We start from the raw sequence: 17519 nt of genomic DNA on the forward strand, positions 1-17519 counted from the left end.
TTTTACCATTAAGTTCCCTTCAGCTTTTCTATCTTCAGCCTGTTTTTTATCTCTCTGTACCTCCATGGTTTTCTGATGGGACTGTCACTACAGAGGTGGAGAGGAATCTGATACCCACTCATGTCTGGAAAGATAAATGGAGTAGTTTCAAAATATTTAAAACCTGTATTAAATAAAATTTTTATATTAAGATGGATAGTTCTGGGGTCATAGTGTGTTTCTTCAAAATTTTCACTCTCAATTTCCAATAGTATTAGACTATTCTAATAAAATTTACAAAGTAACAACCCAAAAAGCAATTCTTTATTTCCACAGTGTAGTCCCTTACTACAAATTTATTAAGATGAGAAACGTATGTCCTTGTTTTTCTATGCTCCAGTCTTTGTACTAGAAGGAATGCCAGTAAACTGCTGAAATACACAGGATTCTAGGGAGATGCCCCTCCAGTCCAAGATGGAGATGTTTTACTAAATACGCTTTGGGGTAGAGAACATGGTATATTCCACAAGAATCTGATGATAATTCTACTGATAATGAATACATGATCAGAACTTTTTTTTCTCATCATCTTTGTGACCTAAATAGAACACCATCATTATTTCCCTATTTATATAGGAAATTAATATGAGAAAAGCTATGGCTTAGGAAGGTACAAAGTACCTAGTCACTTCCTTTTAGTAAATTCCAAATGGCTGCTTTATAGTTATTAATGGAATATTAACTTCCTTCTAAATACTTTAAAGTTTTTAAGCACTGTTTTAAAAGATGGAAAGCCATAATTCTATCAGAAAAATAGCTTTTTATTTAGCTTTTGAAGGAATATGAAAGTAGTCCCTAAGGTCCCATTCAGTTTTAATACTTGTTCTAATTGAGTATGGAAAAGAACGACCACAAACTCAAGGTAATTTTAGGTAAACATTGTCAACATTCAGCATAAAGTGAATAAAATACCTTAGCCAGTAAAAGTACAAAAATTAAAAATGATTTGTATTATTGCATTCACTAAAATCACTTAATTTCACTAAATAAATATAAATAAATACGGAACAGCTGGTCAACTAGTTACCCCACCTGAACTTATTTCTACAGCATCAACCTAAGGGCTGAAAGCAGTTCCCAAATGGAGCCTGAAAATGAGCTGAAGTAGTATTGAACTTGAGGTAGTGAATTTGTTTACTAAGCACTAAGTAACTCCTATCATTTCAACAAATGAATTGATTGAGGGTATAACCCCATCTTCTGTCACAGGGTAAAAAGTGGCAGAGATCTGGTATTACAGGGGCTGGTTCTTCTTGGTTGCCGTTTATTTCAGGAAAAAGTATTAAGTTCTTATTAAGAAGGATCTGTGAATATATCAAATGTTATCTACGAGAATGACCATATAATGATAAATTGTGGTCAGAATTTCTGCAAGGTGGCAGTATTCACAAATCATGATTATCTTCTCAAATCCTTATGTCCTCTCTATGGCAAGGGTCTTGGGCTCATGCCCCTCGCCCCAAATTAACTTCGATCACTCACACTTTTTAATATCCTCAATAAATGTAGAAAGTACTTAAAATAATCTTTCATGAATTGACTCTCTTAAATAAAAACAGAATTAAATCAACTGTTACTAGATTTTGTCACTTAATAAAAACATTTAGGTAGACACAAACAGGTATCCCAAAAGCAGTAGGTGAAAAAACATGGTGTATATCTTATGCGAGAAAGGGACAATCAAAATATAAAATCAGCTATACAAGTAGATGATGGGCACAGATTTGGCAGTATATTTAAAACAGCAATTTTTGGGGCGCCTGGGTGGCTCAGTCGGTTAAGCGTCCGACTTTGGCTCAGGTCACGATCTTGCGGTCCGTGAGTTCGAGCCCTGCGTCGGGCTCTGGGCTGATGGCTCAGAGCCTGGAGCCTGCTTCTGATTCTGTGTCTCCCTCTCTCTCTGCCCCTTCCCCGTTCATGCTCTGTCTCTCTCTGTCTCAAAAATAAATAAAACGTTAAAAAAAAAATAAAAAAAAAAACAGCAATTTTCTAGTGGTAAAGAAACTATATAAAAATTTTTTCAGCAAAACACTATATAGGTTACCTAAAACCACATAATGTCTACATTAGCAATAACCAGAACAGTAATTGACAAGGTAAGAAAACAAGTCTTCTACTCTAAATATTATCATAATTGTTGAGGAAAAAACATCCAAAAAAGGTGAAGGAAAATACTTTCCTTCACAAGAACTGAATACATGCTATAAGTAAATAGTCTCTAAGATCCTAAAGTATAGGAAATGGATTACTGTAATAGGTGTTTGTTGTTTGCTTATCTCTCTGCAGGCTGAGCACAAAACCATGCACATAATGAGTAAAATGGGGAACAGTACAAAGGGCCACCCACTGGAAATAAGGCCTAGATTAAAATCCCAGTCCACCACAACTCCTGTTACATGACTTTGGGACAAACCCCCCTGAGTCTCAGTATTTATGACCTAAAACAACTCTTATCTTGCAGGATTGTTAGGAAAATGTAATAAGATGTTTGTGACTCTGTTATAGTATCTAGCATACAGAACCCATCCAATACATTTTATGTAACGAAACGGCAACTAATGTACATTAGAAAAATAATGATTTGTTCCTCATTTGACAGCACATAGCTTCAAATGGACCTAATACAGAGGCTTCCATGGACAGACTTTCCTTTCTCTATACTGCTATATTGCTATCTATAACAACAAATCCACTTCCAAAACAACATCTGTAGGCATTACTTGTATTCAAAATATGTTTTAAGCTTTGCTAATTTTGAGTTTCATTGCTCTGTCATCATAAAAAATATGTGGTAAGATTTCAACGTTACTAATTTTGTTAAGACCTGAGCTACTGCTGGTCAGGAGGGCTTTTATTTAAAAAAAAGAAACCAAAAAAACAAAACAAACGAAAACGACAAAAAGACGAGTGTCGGTAAGGACATGGAGACACTCCAACCCTTGTGCATTGTTGGTGGGAATGTAAAATAGTGCGGCCACTATGGAAAACAGTATGGAGGTTCCTCAAAAAAAAATAAAAGCAGATCCAGAAATCCCACTTCTAGGTATTTATCAAAGAAGTGAAATCAAGATGTTGAAGAAATATTAACACTCATGTTCAGTGCTGCACTATTTACAATAGCCAAGGTGTGGAAAGAGCCTAAATGTCCACTGGTAAATGAATGGATAAAGAGAATGTGGTATATACATACAATGGAATATTATTCAGCAGACTTTAAAAAGAAGGAAATCCTGCAATATGCAACAATGCGCATTAACCTAGCGGACATTGTGCTAATGAAATAAACCAGTCACAGAAGTACAAGTACTGTGTGATGCCACTTACATGAGGTATATAAAATAGTCAAACCCATAGAATCAGAGAGGAATGTTGGTTGCCAAGGGCTGAGGGGAGAGAGAAAATGAAGACTTTTGCTAATTAACAAGTATAAAGTTTCAATTATGCAAGATGAATACATTCTAGAGATCTGCTATACAACACTGTGCCTATTAGCTAACAATACTGTCTTGTACACTTAAACATTTGTTAAGAGGATTTCCTGTTAAGTGTTCTTCCCGTAATAATAAAAAAATACATTCTGAAGCACATTCCGAAACAGTTTTCTTATCTTTATCCTTGCCTCTAACTTTCAAAAGAAAATATCAATGGTTCACTAAGCATTCTAGCGAGACAGCAGAACACATACTGGTTAAAAGCACTCTGGGGGCATCTGGGTGGCTCAGTCGGTTAAGTGTCTGACTCGAAACTCGGGTTTAGATCTCAGGTTTGTGGGTGTGAGCCGTGCATTAGGTTCCATGCTGGATGTGGAGCCTACTTAAAAAAAAAAAAAAAAAAAGCACAGACCTAGGTTCCAATGTGGGCTCAACTAATTACTAACTGTGATCTTGCTGAAGTCACTTAACTTCTCTGAGTATCAATTTCTTCTTTAAAAAGAAAAAAATAGCCTCTGCCTGACAGAACAGTTATACAGGTTAAAGTCTCTAGAAAAATCCCTATTATACAATAAGATCCAAATAAATGTGAGGTCTCTATTGTTGTTAGCACCACTCAGACTAAATACACTGCTTTGCAAAATTAGTACTGAGCCTCGTCCACGTCTTCTTTACGACATGGCGTAACTTAGGTGTGCGAGTGACAATAGTAGAAAAAAGTATTTACTGTTCTCTGGTGACTAAAATCTTGTTAATGTTACTGGATTTACTGAAACACTCTGATCTTTTATTAGGTTCGGTAAACAATGAGAATGGAGGATGGAGCAAGGAGCAACCACCAGGTCGCAGGGGCACTGAGTATTGAGCAGAAAGTCAATTCTTCAGGCTACCTGTGACATACATTCCAAGCATGTGTGTATCCTTCATTTAAGTGCCACTTCCCCACATAAACCCTCACTACGTTTCATCAGGACTATTATAACCTCCTGTCCAGTCTGCTTGCTTCTCTTCTCAGGCTTACCCTCTAACCCGTTACCTATCACAGCCAGAAACAAGATCTTTTTTTTTTTTTTTTTTTAAATTAAGTTTATTTATTTCTAGAGAGAGAGGGAGAGAAGGAGGGAGGGAGAGAGGGGGAGAGACAGAGAGAGAGAGAGAATACATCCCAAGCAGGCTCCACACTGCCAGTGTGGAGCCCGACACGGGGCTCCAACTCACAAGTCATGACCTGAGCTAAACCGAGAGTCGGATGCTTAACTGACTGAGCCACCCAGGTGCCCTTTCAGAAACAAGAGCTTAAAAATATGAACTCCTCTAACTGAAATCCCTTAGAATAAGCCCAAACTCCTTATCACAGCCTCTGTTGCAGCTGGCCTCCGAGAGGCCGCCAGTGATCCTGGCTTCCTGGCATCCACACCGTCGCACGGGTATCTTCCGTGCTGCACTCCCGTGGGTCTGTATGGCCAACAGCACGTCAGAAATGACAGCACACCACTTCCAGGATCGGGTTATGAAAGACCGTGGCTTCTAGTTTGGGTGTTCTCCCACGTGCTTACACTGTGTCCTGCCCTCCTTTGAAGGAAGAGATACCCTGTTACGAGCAGCCCCGTGGAGACACCCACGTGGCCAGAACCTGCAGAGTCTGGCCAACAGCCAGGGAGGAACTGAGGCCTGCCAGCGTCCACACGAGCGAGGGGGGAAGTGGATTCGCCAGCTGCCATCAGGATGTCAGATGATTCTAGCCTGGTCAACAGCTTGACTGCGACCTCAAGGGGACTTTGAGCCAGAACCACCAGCCAAGCCCCGCCTCAGTAGGAGAGTGCTAAGGATGACGTGAGTCTTCCCGAGTCCGAGATGTGTACAGGTATACACAGGTTTTGGGCCACTTGTTACATGGGAATAGATCATTAATACAGCCCAAGAGGGTCCCGATAACCTGGTCCTCATCGATTTCTCCAATCTCAGTTCACAGTCTCCTGCCCATTATGCTCAGCTTTTCTTTAGCTCCGGCAGGGGGCCAAGCTCTTCCCACCCCCTGCTCTTGCCTCTCCCAGAATGCTCCTCCTTCTACCACCTGAATGGCTGGTTGCTTTTCAGCCCTAGATGATTTTTCCGCCGACTGTACCTACCAACATATATCCTGTATTTTACGTCACCCAGCACCCTATTTTCTTCACAGCACTAACCACAATCTGCAACTCCTCCACATATTAGAACAAAAGCGCCAAAAACGCACGGACCATACCTGTCCCATTCTTCACCGTATTCCCTGTATGTGTTCAGAACATGGCACTGAGTGGGGCCTAAAATGAACACTTGTTGAATGAATAAACAACCGAAACTTTTTCTTTGCAAAAATAAAACAAAAAAAAAAAACATAAAAGTTACTTCAAATATTAGCTCTGGTAACAGAAGCCAGACATTCTTTACAGTAAGCACTGGACGGAAAGGCTGCCCTGTTAGTGGGAATGCAATTGTATAAGGGTAACTGGGAGAGAGCTCACGGTGTACTTACTTGATTTTGGCCACAACAAACAGATCATTGAACAGGAAAAGATGCCGCTCCTGTCTCTGCAGGCCTCTTTGGAGTTCTACCCGGCCATCAATTAGCAAGGTCCTACTGGAGCACACGAACGATGAGAGAAATGTACACGTGTCCACGCTGGCAGAAGGGCTTTCCCTGTCACAGATCAAACACCACGGATCTTTAGTCAAATGATCAAATACAGGAGGGAGTTCTATAAAATTATAGCTTCTGGTTGTCACAAAAAATAAATAAATAAAGCTCTCTGTATCTTTTTAATGCCATGACATAGTTTCCTAACTGGTCCCTCAGTCTCTCTCTAACACAGTGGTCTTTTACATTTCATCATGAAAATTTTTCAAACATAAAGCAAAGGGTAAGTCGTATAATATACCCCCAACCTAGATTCTACCATGAAAATTTACTGCACCTGCTTTATCATGCATCCATCGAACTACCCATCCTTCTATCTGTTTAATAATCCGTTCCATTTTTGGCCTTTCAGTGTTAACTGAACACAGCAGTATGTCTCCCCTTAAATACTCTGGCATGGAGGTCACTGACTAGGGTTCCACATTTACTAACAATTTAAAAAACATGAATGCACAATGAAACGCACAAACGTTAGGTGTATATTCACTGAGTGCTGACAAATGTATTCACCTGTATAGTCTAAACCTTACCAAGATGAGAACATTATCATCACACCAAAATATTTCCTCTTGTACCTTCTCAGATGTTTTATGTATTAACTGAAGATGGCTTCTATGTATTGGCTTTTGGGTTGTTTATTTCTTCACTGCAGGCTGAGACCCATCAGCTCACAAGTCTACTGGCACCAAACTGAAATTTTTATACACTTGATTATTTAAAAAATACTCCAAACAAGCAGAGTCTTAGCCACTTGTAAGCTTGCCTGCTTTGCATATGCCACGTAACTACACCCAATATCGGCTAGCCTTGGTAAGATAGAGTCTAATGATTCTAAGACTCTAAGACTTCCCTTCAGAGTTCTCTGACCCAGAGATTCCCTGCTGCACCAGGGACCTGCATCCCTGGACAAGGAATCCCCAGAGACACTCTATGGTCTCCGCCACCTCAGGAGCTCCTTTGCCCTCCTCTCCTTCTGGTTGGTGGTCTTTAGGCCCCAAACCTCAAGACAGTCGCATGTTATGAGGGGCTTCCTTTCTGATGCAACCCTGCCCAATGAGATCTTTTTCCTTGTTTAGCCCCTAAGTCTCACAAATTCCTTACAACAGTCTATCCCCACCCCATCACCCTCAAGGCAACCACTATTATGACATTTTTTTTTTCCCCAATGAAGACGAGTTTTGCCTGTTTTGCAATTTCACATGGAGCTACCATATGTACTTCTTTGTGTAAGATATTTTTTAGTTAGCATACTTTTTTTACATTAACCAGTAATCTATTGCTTTAATATGGTTGAATAGTATTTCATGACATAAATATATCAAAGTTTGTTTACCCATTCTCCTATTGACAGACCTGGACTCTTTCCAGTTTTCAGCTATTATATAAATTAAACATTGTCCTGGTCTTTTTGTGACCTATGTTTTAATTTCTTTTGAATAAATACCTCAGAATGGAATTGTTGGGTCACAGAGTAGGTAGATGTTTAATTAAACAAATTTTATTAATGTTTTTATTTATTTTTGAGAGAGAGCGAGAGAGCGAGCGTGAGACAGCACGAGCAGGGGAGGGGCAGAGAGAGAGGGAGACACAGAATCCGAAGCAGGCCCCGAGCTCTGAGCTGGCAGCACAGAGCCCAATGTGGGGCTCAAACTCACAAACTGTGAGATCATGACCTGAGCCAAAGTCGGATGCTTAACTGACTGGGCCACCAGGTGCCCCGGTGGATGTTTAATTTTAGAAAAAAGTGCCAGTTTTCCAAAGTGGTCACCCCAATTTTTATTGCCAAGAATATTTCCGGGGAGGTCGGTTGCTCCACAGCCCTGCCAACACGTGGTGTTGTCACTCTTTCAAATTTTGGCCATTCCAGTGGATACATAGTAGCATCTCATTAAGATTTTAATTTGCACTTCTATGATGACTAATGATGTTGACTCATGTTCTTTTTGGTCATTTGTGCATCTTCATTTGTGAATTATCTTCAAATATTTTGCCTATTTAGAAAAATTGGGTTAGGTATCTTTTTATGGATGAGTTATAGGAATTTTTTTTACATATCCTGGATAAAAGTCCTTTGTCAGGTATGTTTTGCAAATATTTTTTTTTCCTTGCCTGTTGCCTGTACGTTTTCTTAATTGCGTTTTTGATGTAGTTTTAAAATTTTGATGAAGTCTTATTTATCATTTTTGAATGGTATTTATTCTTTGTGACCTTTCTAAGAAATCCTCACCTACTCCCAAGTGGTTATAAAAGATATTCTCTAATTTTTTCCAGTAAAATCTGTATAATTTTAGTTTTTACTTCTAAATATATGATCTATGTCAAAATAACTTCTTCACAGTAGAAGGCAGGGGCTACGGTTCATTTTGCTTTTCTATATGGATACCTTATTATTCAGCACTATGTGCACAAAAGACTCTTCTTCTATGGATTGCTTTGGCACCTCTGTTAAAAATTACATGAGTATAAAGCATGGGTCTATTTCTGGGCTCTCTGTTCTGTTCCACCGATCTATTCGTTAATTTTTATGCCAGAAACACAACGTCTTACTATTTTATCTTTAGAGTAAATCATGAAATTAGGTAGTATAACTCTACCAACTTTTTCTGTTTTGAGATTGCTTTGGATAATCTGAGTCCTCTGTCTTTCCATATACATTTTAGCAAGTATAAACATGAAGAACACAAGAGAGAAAGTCTATTGAGGCTGGGGAAGAAGAACTGAGCTCAGTTTCAAATAAACTTTGTTTGAAATTATCAGTGGACCAGATGGCATGGGGAAATGCGGCAGACAGCTAGCACTCAGAAGAGGGGTCAGAATGGGATGGAGAACTGGTGATCATACAAAGACATGTGCATAAATAATACTATGGGAGTGCTAGAACTGCCTAGGGAAGGAGCACAGTATATGAAAGAAAAGAAAAAAAGGCAGAAACAGTTCCCTGAGAAAAGAGGTGATTTGAGGTGGTGAGGAAAGGAGAATCTGTGAAGGAGATGGAGGCTGGTGAAAAGTAGCAGAGGAAGAAGAATGAAAAGCAGAGGAGGTCTGGGGTGCCGACACTGGTAGAAAAGATAACGGGCTGAAGCTTGAAAAGATGTCTGGGAAAAAAAATCAGTTGCTCATTAGGACTTTCAAGAAAACTGTTCCAGGAGAACGAACAGTAAGGTTCTGCGGAACTCAAGTGGCCTGGGGCATGAGGAGTTAAGGAATGAAAAGTAAAGACTTAAAAAGGCTGCTTCTGGTTATTCGTTAGCAGCTAAACCCTAGAAGGCGACTTTAAGAGGAAAGGCAGGAAGAGTTGAGAAACAATCAGCCCTGAAGGCAGGTGTTATTATCCCTCATTTTACAGATTTGGAAGCTGATGTTCGGGGCAGTTAAAAAACACAGCTGCTAAGTGAAAGGGATTTACAAGTAAGCATGGTTTCAAAACATGTACTTAAAAAAATTCCATGTAGTCTTTCATTCATGTTGACTCATCCCTCATCCACCCATGGTAACTGAGCTCAGCAGTTTAGGCCTTAATGGGGGTGGGGGAAGAAGTGGGCTAATCCAAGCTTTTCTGCTAAGTAGTGGAACATGGGGAGTTATGTGGTTGCCTCAGTTTCCTCATCTGTAAAATAAAGTCAGTTGGAGTAAAAGACCCTTAAATTGTTTTTATAATTTGTATATGGGACTAAGTATAAAAACCTGTACTCAAAAGGTGGAATTAAGATTACTGATGAGAAGGAAATAGATAATGGATATGGTTAGCAAGCAACCCTAACCTACAGTTTATAAATACAGGGATAAGCATACTTGAGAGTCGCCTCAGGGAAACAAGTTGGAACTCAAATAAAATCAAAACCAAAAAACAGTAATAACAAAAAAAGCAATGAGAACTGAAAAACACTTCCTTATTAGTCTAATTTTAAAAAGGAGCTCAGAGAACAAGAATTTGTCAGGGTCTCCCATCAAAGTATCAGGTGGAAGAGGCCATGTCCTGTCATCCTGAGTATCTGGTCCATGTGGTGGCCAGCACAGGTGGGGATTCTGGGTTATCCACATTTCTTGGGTTGGGACAGTGTGGCTCACGGCGCCTGAGCTCTCCTGGGTACACTAAAAACCCGAGTACGCTCTGAGAGAATGTCCAAGTGGTCAGCCGTCCCTTCCTCTGCTACAGCTGTCCTCAAAGTGTGAGGTCGGCAAGCAGCATCGGCCTCTTAAAAATGCAAACTCTCAGGACCACCTCAGACTTACTCAAACAGAAGCTTGGGGGAGGGGGTTGGCTCAGCATTCTGTATTTTAGCAAGGTCTTCGGATAATTCTAATGCACACCGAAGTTTGAGAACCAATGCGCTCCAAGACCCTGTAACACATTCTGGTTCTAACATTAGAAAATTCTACAACTCTGTGTTCAAAGTAAGTAAGTATTAGTAGCATCTATATCTACATTTCAGGTAAGGTGAGCTTCTGAGAGCTATTCCATCTTTTCCTGCCATTTTCGGGCCACCGTTACCTCTCCGAAGAAGTGAATTCCATTATGCTCACTTATTACTATTTAAGCACATATCATGTGTAATTTAAAGACACGTGTGAGGAACAAAGCAAGTAAACCAAAGACCTCGGAAAGAAAAGGAAAAGGAAGCTTCTATGTTGAATATTACAGACTGAAATTAGGCAGTGAGAAAAGGCCCATATTCACCATCATAGAAAAAAATCCTTTCTATTTCAAATTCTTTTGGGATGGGGAGTGGGAGGAGACATAATGGCATCTCTTATCATCCTCTATTATGTAGTGATTTTCAAGTTTACAACAAAAAAAGAATGAACCTTCACTTGCTGTTATGAGAATTGAGCAAGGACAAGGCTAGCAAGCCCCGGACAGATGAAGGGACGGTTACCACCGCATTGTACGTAGCTGTCGTTCTGTTAGTGCCCGACAGAAGCTCTTCTCCAGGAGAAAACTCACCTGTGGCATTTTAGTTTTAGGTTTAATAACTAACTGCTTTTCAATTATAATTATAAACCATTAGATAGCAGTATGGCTGGAAATAGGGATGTTCAAACTACTACTCAAAGGTTCCAACAGTAAATAGTTTAGGCTTTGCGGGCTCAACTCTCTGCCATTGTGTCTCAGAATCAGCCACAGACAATACCTACACCAACAGGTGTGGCTGTGATCTGCTTATCTGGGTCATAGTTTGATGACCCCCGATTTAAACAATAGTTCTAAAACGTTTAGTTTTACTTATTTATTTTTTTAAATGTCCATTTGTTTTTGAGAGAGAGAGAGAGACAGAGGATCCAAAGCAGGCTCTGTGCTGTCAGCAGAGAGCCCAAATGTGGCCGGAACCAATGAACCATGAGGTCATGATCTGAGTCTAAGTCAGACACTTACCCGACTGAGATACCCAGGTGCCCTAGTTCTAAAACATTTAAATACTTATAAATAAAGGCTAATCTGAAACACTTAGGGAATTAGAATTGTCTGTTTGTTTGGGATTAGTGTAGACCAAAATTTAATTAGGGAACTAAAAAAATGTTTTGCATTTTAAAGCAACTCCGAAGGATTTTCACATGTAATAATTCATTTTCCACCTTACAATAATACTTTCAAATAAGTAGATTTGACAGTGGTGTGGAGAATCCACAATGAAGTTAAAATATTTTTCTTTTTCAGTGTGGATTTATCCACGTACACGTCTGCAGTCTGTCATTTTGAAGATCCACATATAAGTATGGCACGAGATACCTCATGACTTTAGCAAGCTAAGCGTTGGTTAAAAAGAAAAAAAATACAACCAACATTTATGCAGTAGTCTAGGGTAAAGATAAACATCTCAGTACTCACATAATTTAAAATGAAAAAAATCTGTCCCAGAAGGAAACAAAAGCACAAATAACCTTTGTGTTTTTAAAACTACAATCTTAATCAGTGTTTCCTACTTAAAAATGTATTTCTCAATTATGTGAGTCTGAAGTGTTTATTTTTATTCTGAGTGCAATGTAGATGTGTTTATTTTAGTCTTTTAGAGTATGGAAATGGGGAGGAGGGCAAGACTGTAACCTTCTATTTAGCCTCTTAATATAGCCTGATTAGGATTTACAAGTTATAATTAACAGAACTCTAAAATGATCTAACAAATACAAGCTGAGTCTAAGAATTAACCTGCTGCCGGCTTCTTACGTATGTATTAACATTCCATTTTCAAATAGGTTTGTGAATCCATTTCTAAAAGGCAAAAAGGAGTTTTTTAACCTTAGTGATTTTTTTACTAAAATTAGATAATAGCTTTCATGAAACTTGGGTCACCGTAATACCTCTTAATACTTATTACTAGGGCTCATTGTAAAAGTGAGTTTACTTTTAGGTACAGTTTTAGAGGAGGTCGTGCTTCATCCTTAATCACAGAAGAAAATAAACTAAAATTCAGAATACTTCTTGAAAATTTCTATGTTTATAACCGGTAATTAATTAGTGATTATGATGACAGGTACTAGATAGGATCTTGATAACCTCAAAGCCTAGCACATGGTCACCACTCATTCCAAATGCCATCTCTTCCATGAAAATTTTATTCAGTTGAATTCTTCATTGGTATCTCTTATCTGATATCTAGGACTTATATCCTGCCTTGTACCTCTTAAATATTCTCATTCAACATGTATTGCATCTATGATCACCACATGACAAATTAATTATTACAGCGATAAGGGTCGCCTTTGGTGGGTGCCTGCCATGGACCAGGTGCTGGAGATAGGCACGGTCCTTAGAGTCAGGGAGTTAGTGCTACAGATACATCATACAAGTAAACAATGATAAACTAGACTGGTAAGTGCCACTAGAGAACTTCATAGTACGGGGGCACCGAGAGGAGCAACCATAAGAGCCCCTGTGTGAGACCGGACTGCTTAGAGAAGTTTCTTGGAGGAATCAGTCTTAAAGGATGGACGGACGGATGAAGGCTGATGGGCAGGCTATGCAGAAAGAGCACAGCACACGTGCTGGATGGTGCGAGTGACCGGGGGAAGTTCAGGAAGATGGGTGACACAGGCCTGAAGAGGAGCAGCAGTGGATGAGGAAGGGGCCACATACTGGATGTTTCTATCACATTTGACTTTATGTGAAAGCACTAAGAAGTGTCAAGCAAGACATTGTGTCTTGTAATTTCCTGAAGAAAAGAGACAAGGGCAAGCTTAGAGGAAGGGAGACCTTCAGGAATTCACTGCAGTGATCTAAGGCAAGAAAGGTCATGGACCAGATTTGGCAGTGAGGAAAGGACAGAAGATACAGGAAAAAAACATATTAGAGAGATATTAAAAATACACATTGTTGAAATCTGCAAAGTGATTAATTAGTTATGGGGGTGAGACAGAGATAGAGCTAAGAAAAAAAATACTAACTTAGCACCCAGACTCTATTTATTTATTGTTTTATTTTTCATCCAACAAATGTCTGCTAAGCCTCTGTATGTGTCGGCTAGGCCTGCTGCTAAATGCCAAGAAATGGGATAAGCAATCCTCTCCTCTGGTGAAACTCTCAGTCTAGTTAAACCGTCAGCTAGGTTCTTGACATCACCCATCATTTTTTGCTCAGTTCCGTTTGCAGCAGAGGTTGAAAACCACAGCCCACAATCGTATTTTATTTGGCCCACCCAGAGGCCTCAAAAACATTTAGTTTTGAATATCCAGTTCACCACATTCCCTCTCTTTCCACTTTTTCTCCCTCTGTTTACTGCACCTCTCAGGGACCTGAAAGAATTTAAATCTGTGTGATTTGTGTCCCAGTGTTACTTTCTTTTACATGTTTATAGCTTCATTTTTAGTTTTTTTTTTTTAATTACGGGAAAACACACATAAAATAAAAGTTATCATTTAAACCACTGTAATAAGGTATAATTCAGTGGCATTTACTATATTCACAGTGTTGTGCAGCCATCACCACTGTCCAGTTCTCACTATCCTCATCATCCCCAAAGGAACACCTGTGCCTATTAAGCAGTCGCTGCCCGTTCCCTACTCTAGTGAGTCCCTGGCAGCGACTAACATCTTGCTGTCTCCATGGACTTGCCTGTTCCAGACATTTCCTATCATATGACACATGGCCTTTTGTGACTGGCCTCTTTCACTTGGCATAATGTTTTTCAGGTTCATCCACATTGTAGCATCTATCGGTACTTCATTCCTTCATATTGATGAATAACATTCCATTGTATGGACGGATCACACTTATTTATCCACTCATTAGTTATTAGTTGATGTTCATTAGGGCTGTTTCCACCTTATGTCTACTGTGAATAGCGGTGCTCTAAAAATTCATGTACATATTATACTTGAACATCTGTTTTTTTAGGTTTTTTCTTTTTTTGAGTATAAACCCAGGAAGGGAGCTTCTGGATCATACAGCAATTCCATGTTTAAATTATCGAGCAACTGCCAAACTCTTTTCCACAGTGGCTGTATGATTATACATTCCCATCAGCAATGCATAAGGGCCCATACTTTTGACTCTTCCCTCTTTGGTCTCCACATAGAACCACATCTTACCTTCTAAGGATATTCAAACTAAAAATAAAATCTTCTGAGTCTAGATACTCACACCCTCTCCTACAGTTTGTAACGAACTCCTAACCGAACTCTTAACTTCCTTGCTCTCCCTTCTTCAGTCTATACCACCAGCTTCTAACTTCCATCAAATCAGTCTTTCCAACGTACATGCCAATGATCACACACGGCATGGGCACTGTCGAAAGAGGCAGCCCAACTCATTAACCTAGCTTTCAAGTTCTGACATCTGTTTACCCTACCTGGTTGATGGAATCTCAGGTTGGAACTCTCTATATTGCCTGTGTAAAAGTAACCCTGGTTGAGTCTTAACAGAATAAATTAGTCCAGAAACACTTCAGGACAAAAAGAGATGACTATCGAAATGAAGCCACAAAACCACTATCGACATCAAAATTTTATCTTAATCAGCAATAAAAATACGACCATCAGGCGCTCATGACTATCTCAGATGTGTCAACATTGAAAGCACATCTTTAGGAAACCTAGTCTGAAGCAATAATCTGTCTTACTGATAGGATAAAACGTGGGAAAGCACTATTACACTTCAATAGTCATCATCTAGGAAAAAAAAATCACATCCAAATTACCAAAGAAAACTGCATACAGATTCTAACATGATGTGGCTGTACGCAGTATGTGCGATCACGTCCACTTCACATTAACATTAGAGACGCATCATGTAGCTCATGTTATACAGTTTGAATCCTGACTTGGAATTATAGAACGGAGCCTAGTGATAACGTTAATGGCAGGATCAAAATGAACTAAGCTAGGACAAGGGTTTGTAGAGTAAGTACATGAACGAATGGTTGGATAAATAGCGTGAGCAAGGCCTTAAAAACAAGAAATACACAACGGAGAACTTTTAAATTACCAAGATGCTGACTGGAACATGCAGCACAAGTGGTGTAACAGCAGTCTTATATCATCAGTGTTAATACTTAAAGAGCAAGGAGGGGTGCCTTGATGGCTCAGTCAGTTCAGCATCTGACTCTCGGTTTCAGCTCAGGTCATGATCTCACTGTTTGTGAGTTCAAGTCCACATCGGGCTCTGCACTGACAGCACAGAGCCTGATTGGGATTCTCTCTCTGGGCGTCTCTCCCTATCCCTCCCCCACTTGCACTCTCTCTCTCTCGCTCTCAAAATAAAGAAATAAAACTTAAAAAAGACACAGAGTAATGAAAACATAAACATTACATAAGCAAAGACAGAACAGCAATATGGAAGGAGAGAGTGAAGGACCGAGAAGGACACTAATGAACAGTTATACTAACAGCACACGATCATACACAAAGAGACCTTACTTCCAAAAACGGGACTGAACTACATAACTTCTTTAGAGCCTTGACAGAAGATGCTTAACATCTATTAGGAATTCACTTAGGAAAGTCTTGACAAGTCTTGTCCTTGACAAGACATTACAAGGAAGGAGAGAACAAGATCACACATTTTAACTCTGAGAGTTAAAAAAACACCAGTTTACATACAAATGATACACAATGATGTAGGCCCGAGTAGAGAAAAACCTGAGTTTTAGAACTACAAACACTCCAGTGAAAACGGCAAGTCTTTGAGAACAAATCTACTTGATTATGAAATAATCAGTAGGAACAGAGAGATTCCAACTAAGGACTGGAGAAACCAATTTAGTCACTTGTGTGGCCTATTGACTTAAAAATACTGTGTATCTTAATTGCCAACTAAAATTGGTTTGGGCCATCTTGAATCAGATAAGAATGCTGACCATATTTATAAGCTACTCAAGGAGATTTATATGTGTAGTGATTACAATGTGATATGCTTTATATGTTAGTTTGTTTAGTGATTCAACAATGAGCCAGGTTACCAATATGCTGACTGGGCACTCCAGTGGCTTGACTAGTTTGATTCAGGCAATAATTATACAATCGTACACTGAAAAGAACAAAAGAATCATACCTGGATAAAGGCAGTTCTATCTACAATTTCTGGATATGCTAAAGTTAAAAAATATCATCAGATAATTTCTAGTTAGAAAATTAAGAAATATCATACCTGTGAATTATAAAGTTCTCAATGCAGTAAGCTAAAGGCAGTGACTTAAGTTATCTGCTACCTCCAGCGACCCTGTCAAGAATAATTTTATGGGGGCGCCTGGGTGGCGCAGTCGGTTAAGCGTCCGACTTCAGCCAGGTCACGATCTCGCGGTCCGTGAGTTCGAGCCCCGCGTCGGGCTCTGGGCTGATGGCTCAGAGCCTGGAGCCTGTTTCCGATTCTGTGTCTCCCTCTCTCTCTGCCTCTCCCCCATTCATGCTCTGTCTCTCTCTGTCCCAAAAATAAATAAACATTGAAGAATAATTTTATGAAGAAATGATTCCAGTCTGGTTAACATCAGATGTTTGGTAATTGATGATTCTGCAGTCACTGTCTAACCTGTCCAAAAGCACATTCAACTTTTGAAAGAAAACAGTTAAAAACATATCAAATAAAACTGAAAACACACAAAAGAAGTATCTAAACCCAAGGAAATACTTATAAAACGGTCTTGGTCATTAGTTGGGGGGACTATCACAAAGCTCCAACAGTAGGCTCTCACTGTAATAGATAACACAGCTAAACTGAACGAACATATAAGCTATCTCATAATTAGAACAGATATTTTCATATGTTCCAGAAATTTCTCCCTCACAGCACTAAGAAAGTACTTTCCCTCTGAGAATGCAAAGCATGCTTTCTTGTGCTTAGTGGCAGTAAATTCTATCAAACACAAGCAGCTTTTCATAAAATTGGTACTTAAGTCAAGGATCAGTTAGTATGTTATAAGGAAAAGATGTCAGAACTTTCTCTG

General features: G+C 39.4%; 1 protein-coding gene across 5 annotated transcripts in view; it reads right to left on the reverse strand.

Moving 5' to 3' along the window:
• ARHGAP20 (Rho GTPase activating protein 20) overlaps positions 1-17519 on the reverse strand; it is a 130311-nt gene that overhangs the window by 46062 nt on the left and 66730 nt on the right. For all 5 annotated transcript variants that reach the window (XM_040482927.1, XM_040482925.1, XM_040482924.1 and 2 more), the window contains exon 3: positions 5986-6150. In XM_040482927.1, coding sequence (XP_040338861.1) covers positions 5986-6150 — 165 coding nt within the window. The remainder of the gene's footprint in view (positions 1-5985; positions 6151-17519) is intronic.

Source organism: Herpailurus yagouaroundi, unplaced genomic scaffold, assembly GCF_014898765.1.
Source record: "Herpailurus yagouaroundi ecotype Mexico unplaced genomic scaffold, PumYag 161, whole genome shotgun sequence".
NCBI lineage: Eukaryota > Metazoa > Chordata > Mammalia > Carnivora > Felidae > Herpailurus > Herpailurus yagouaroundi.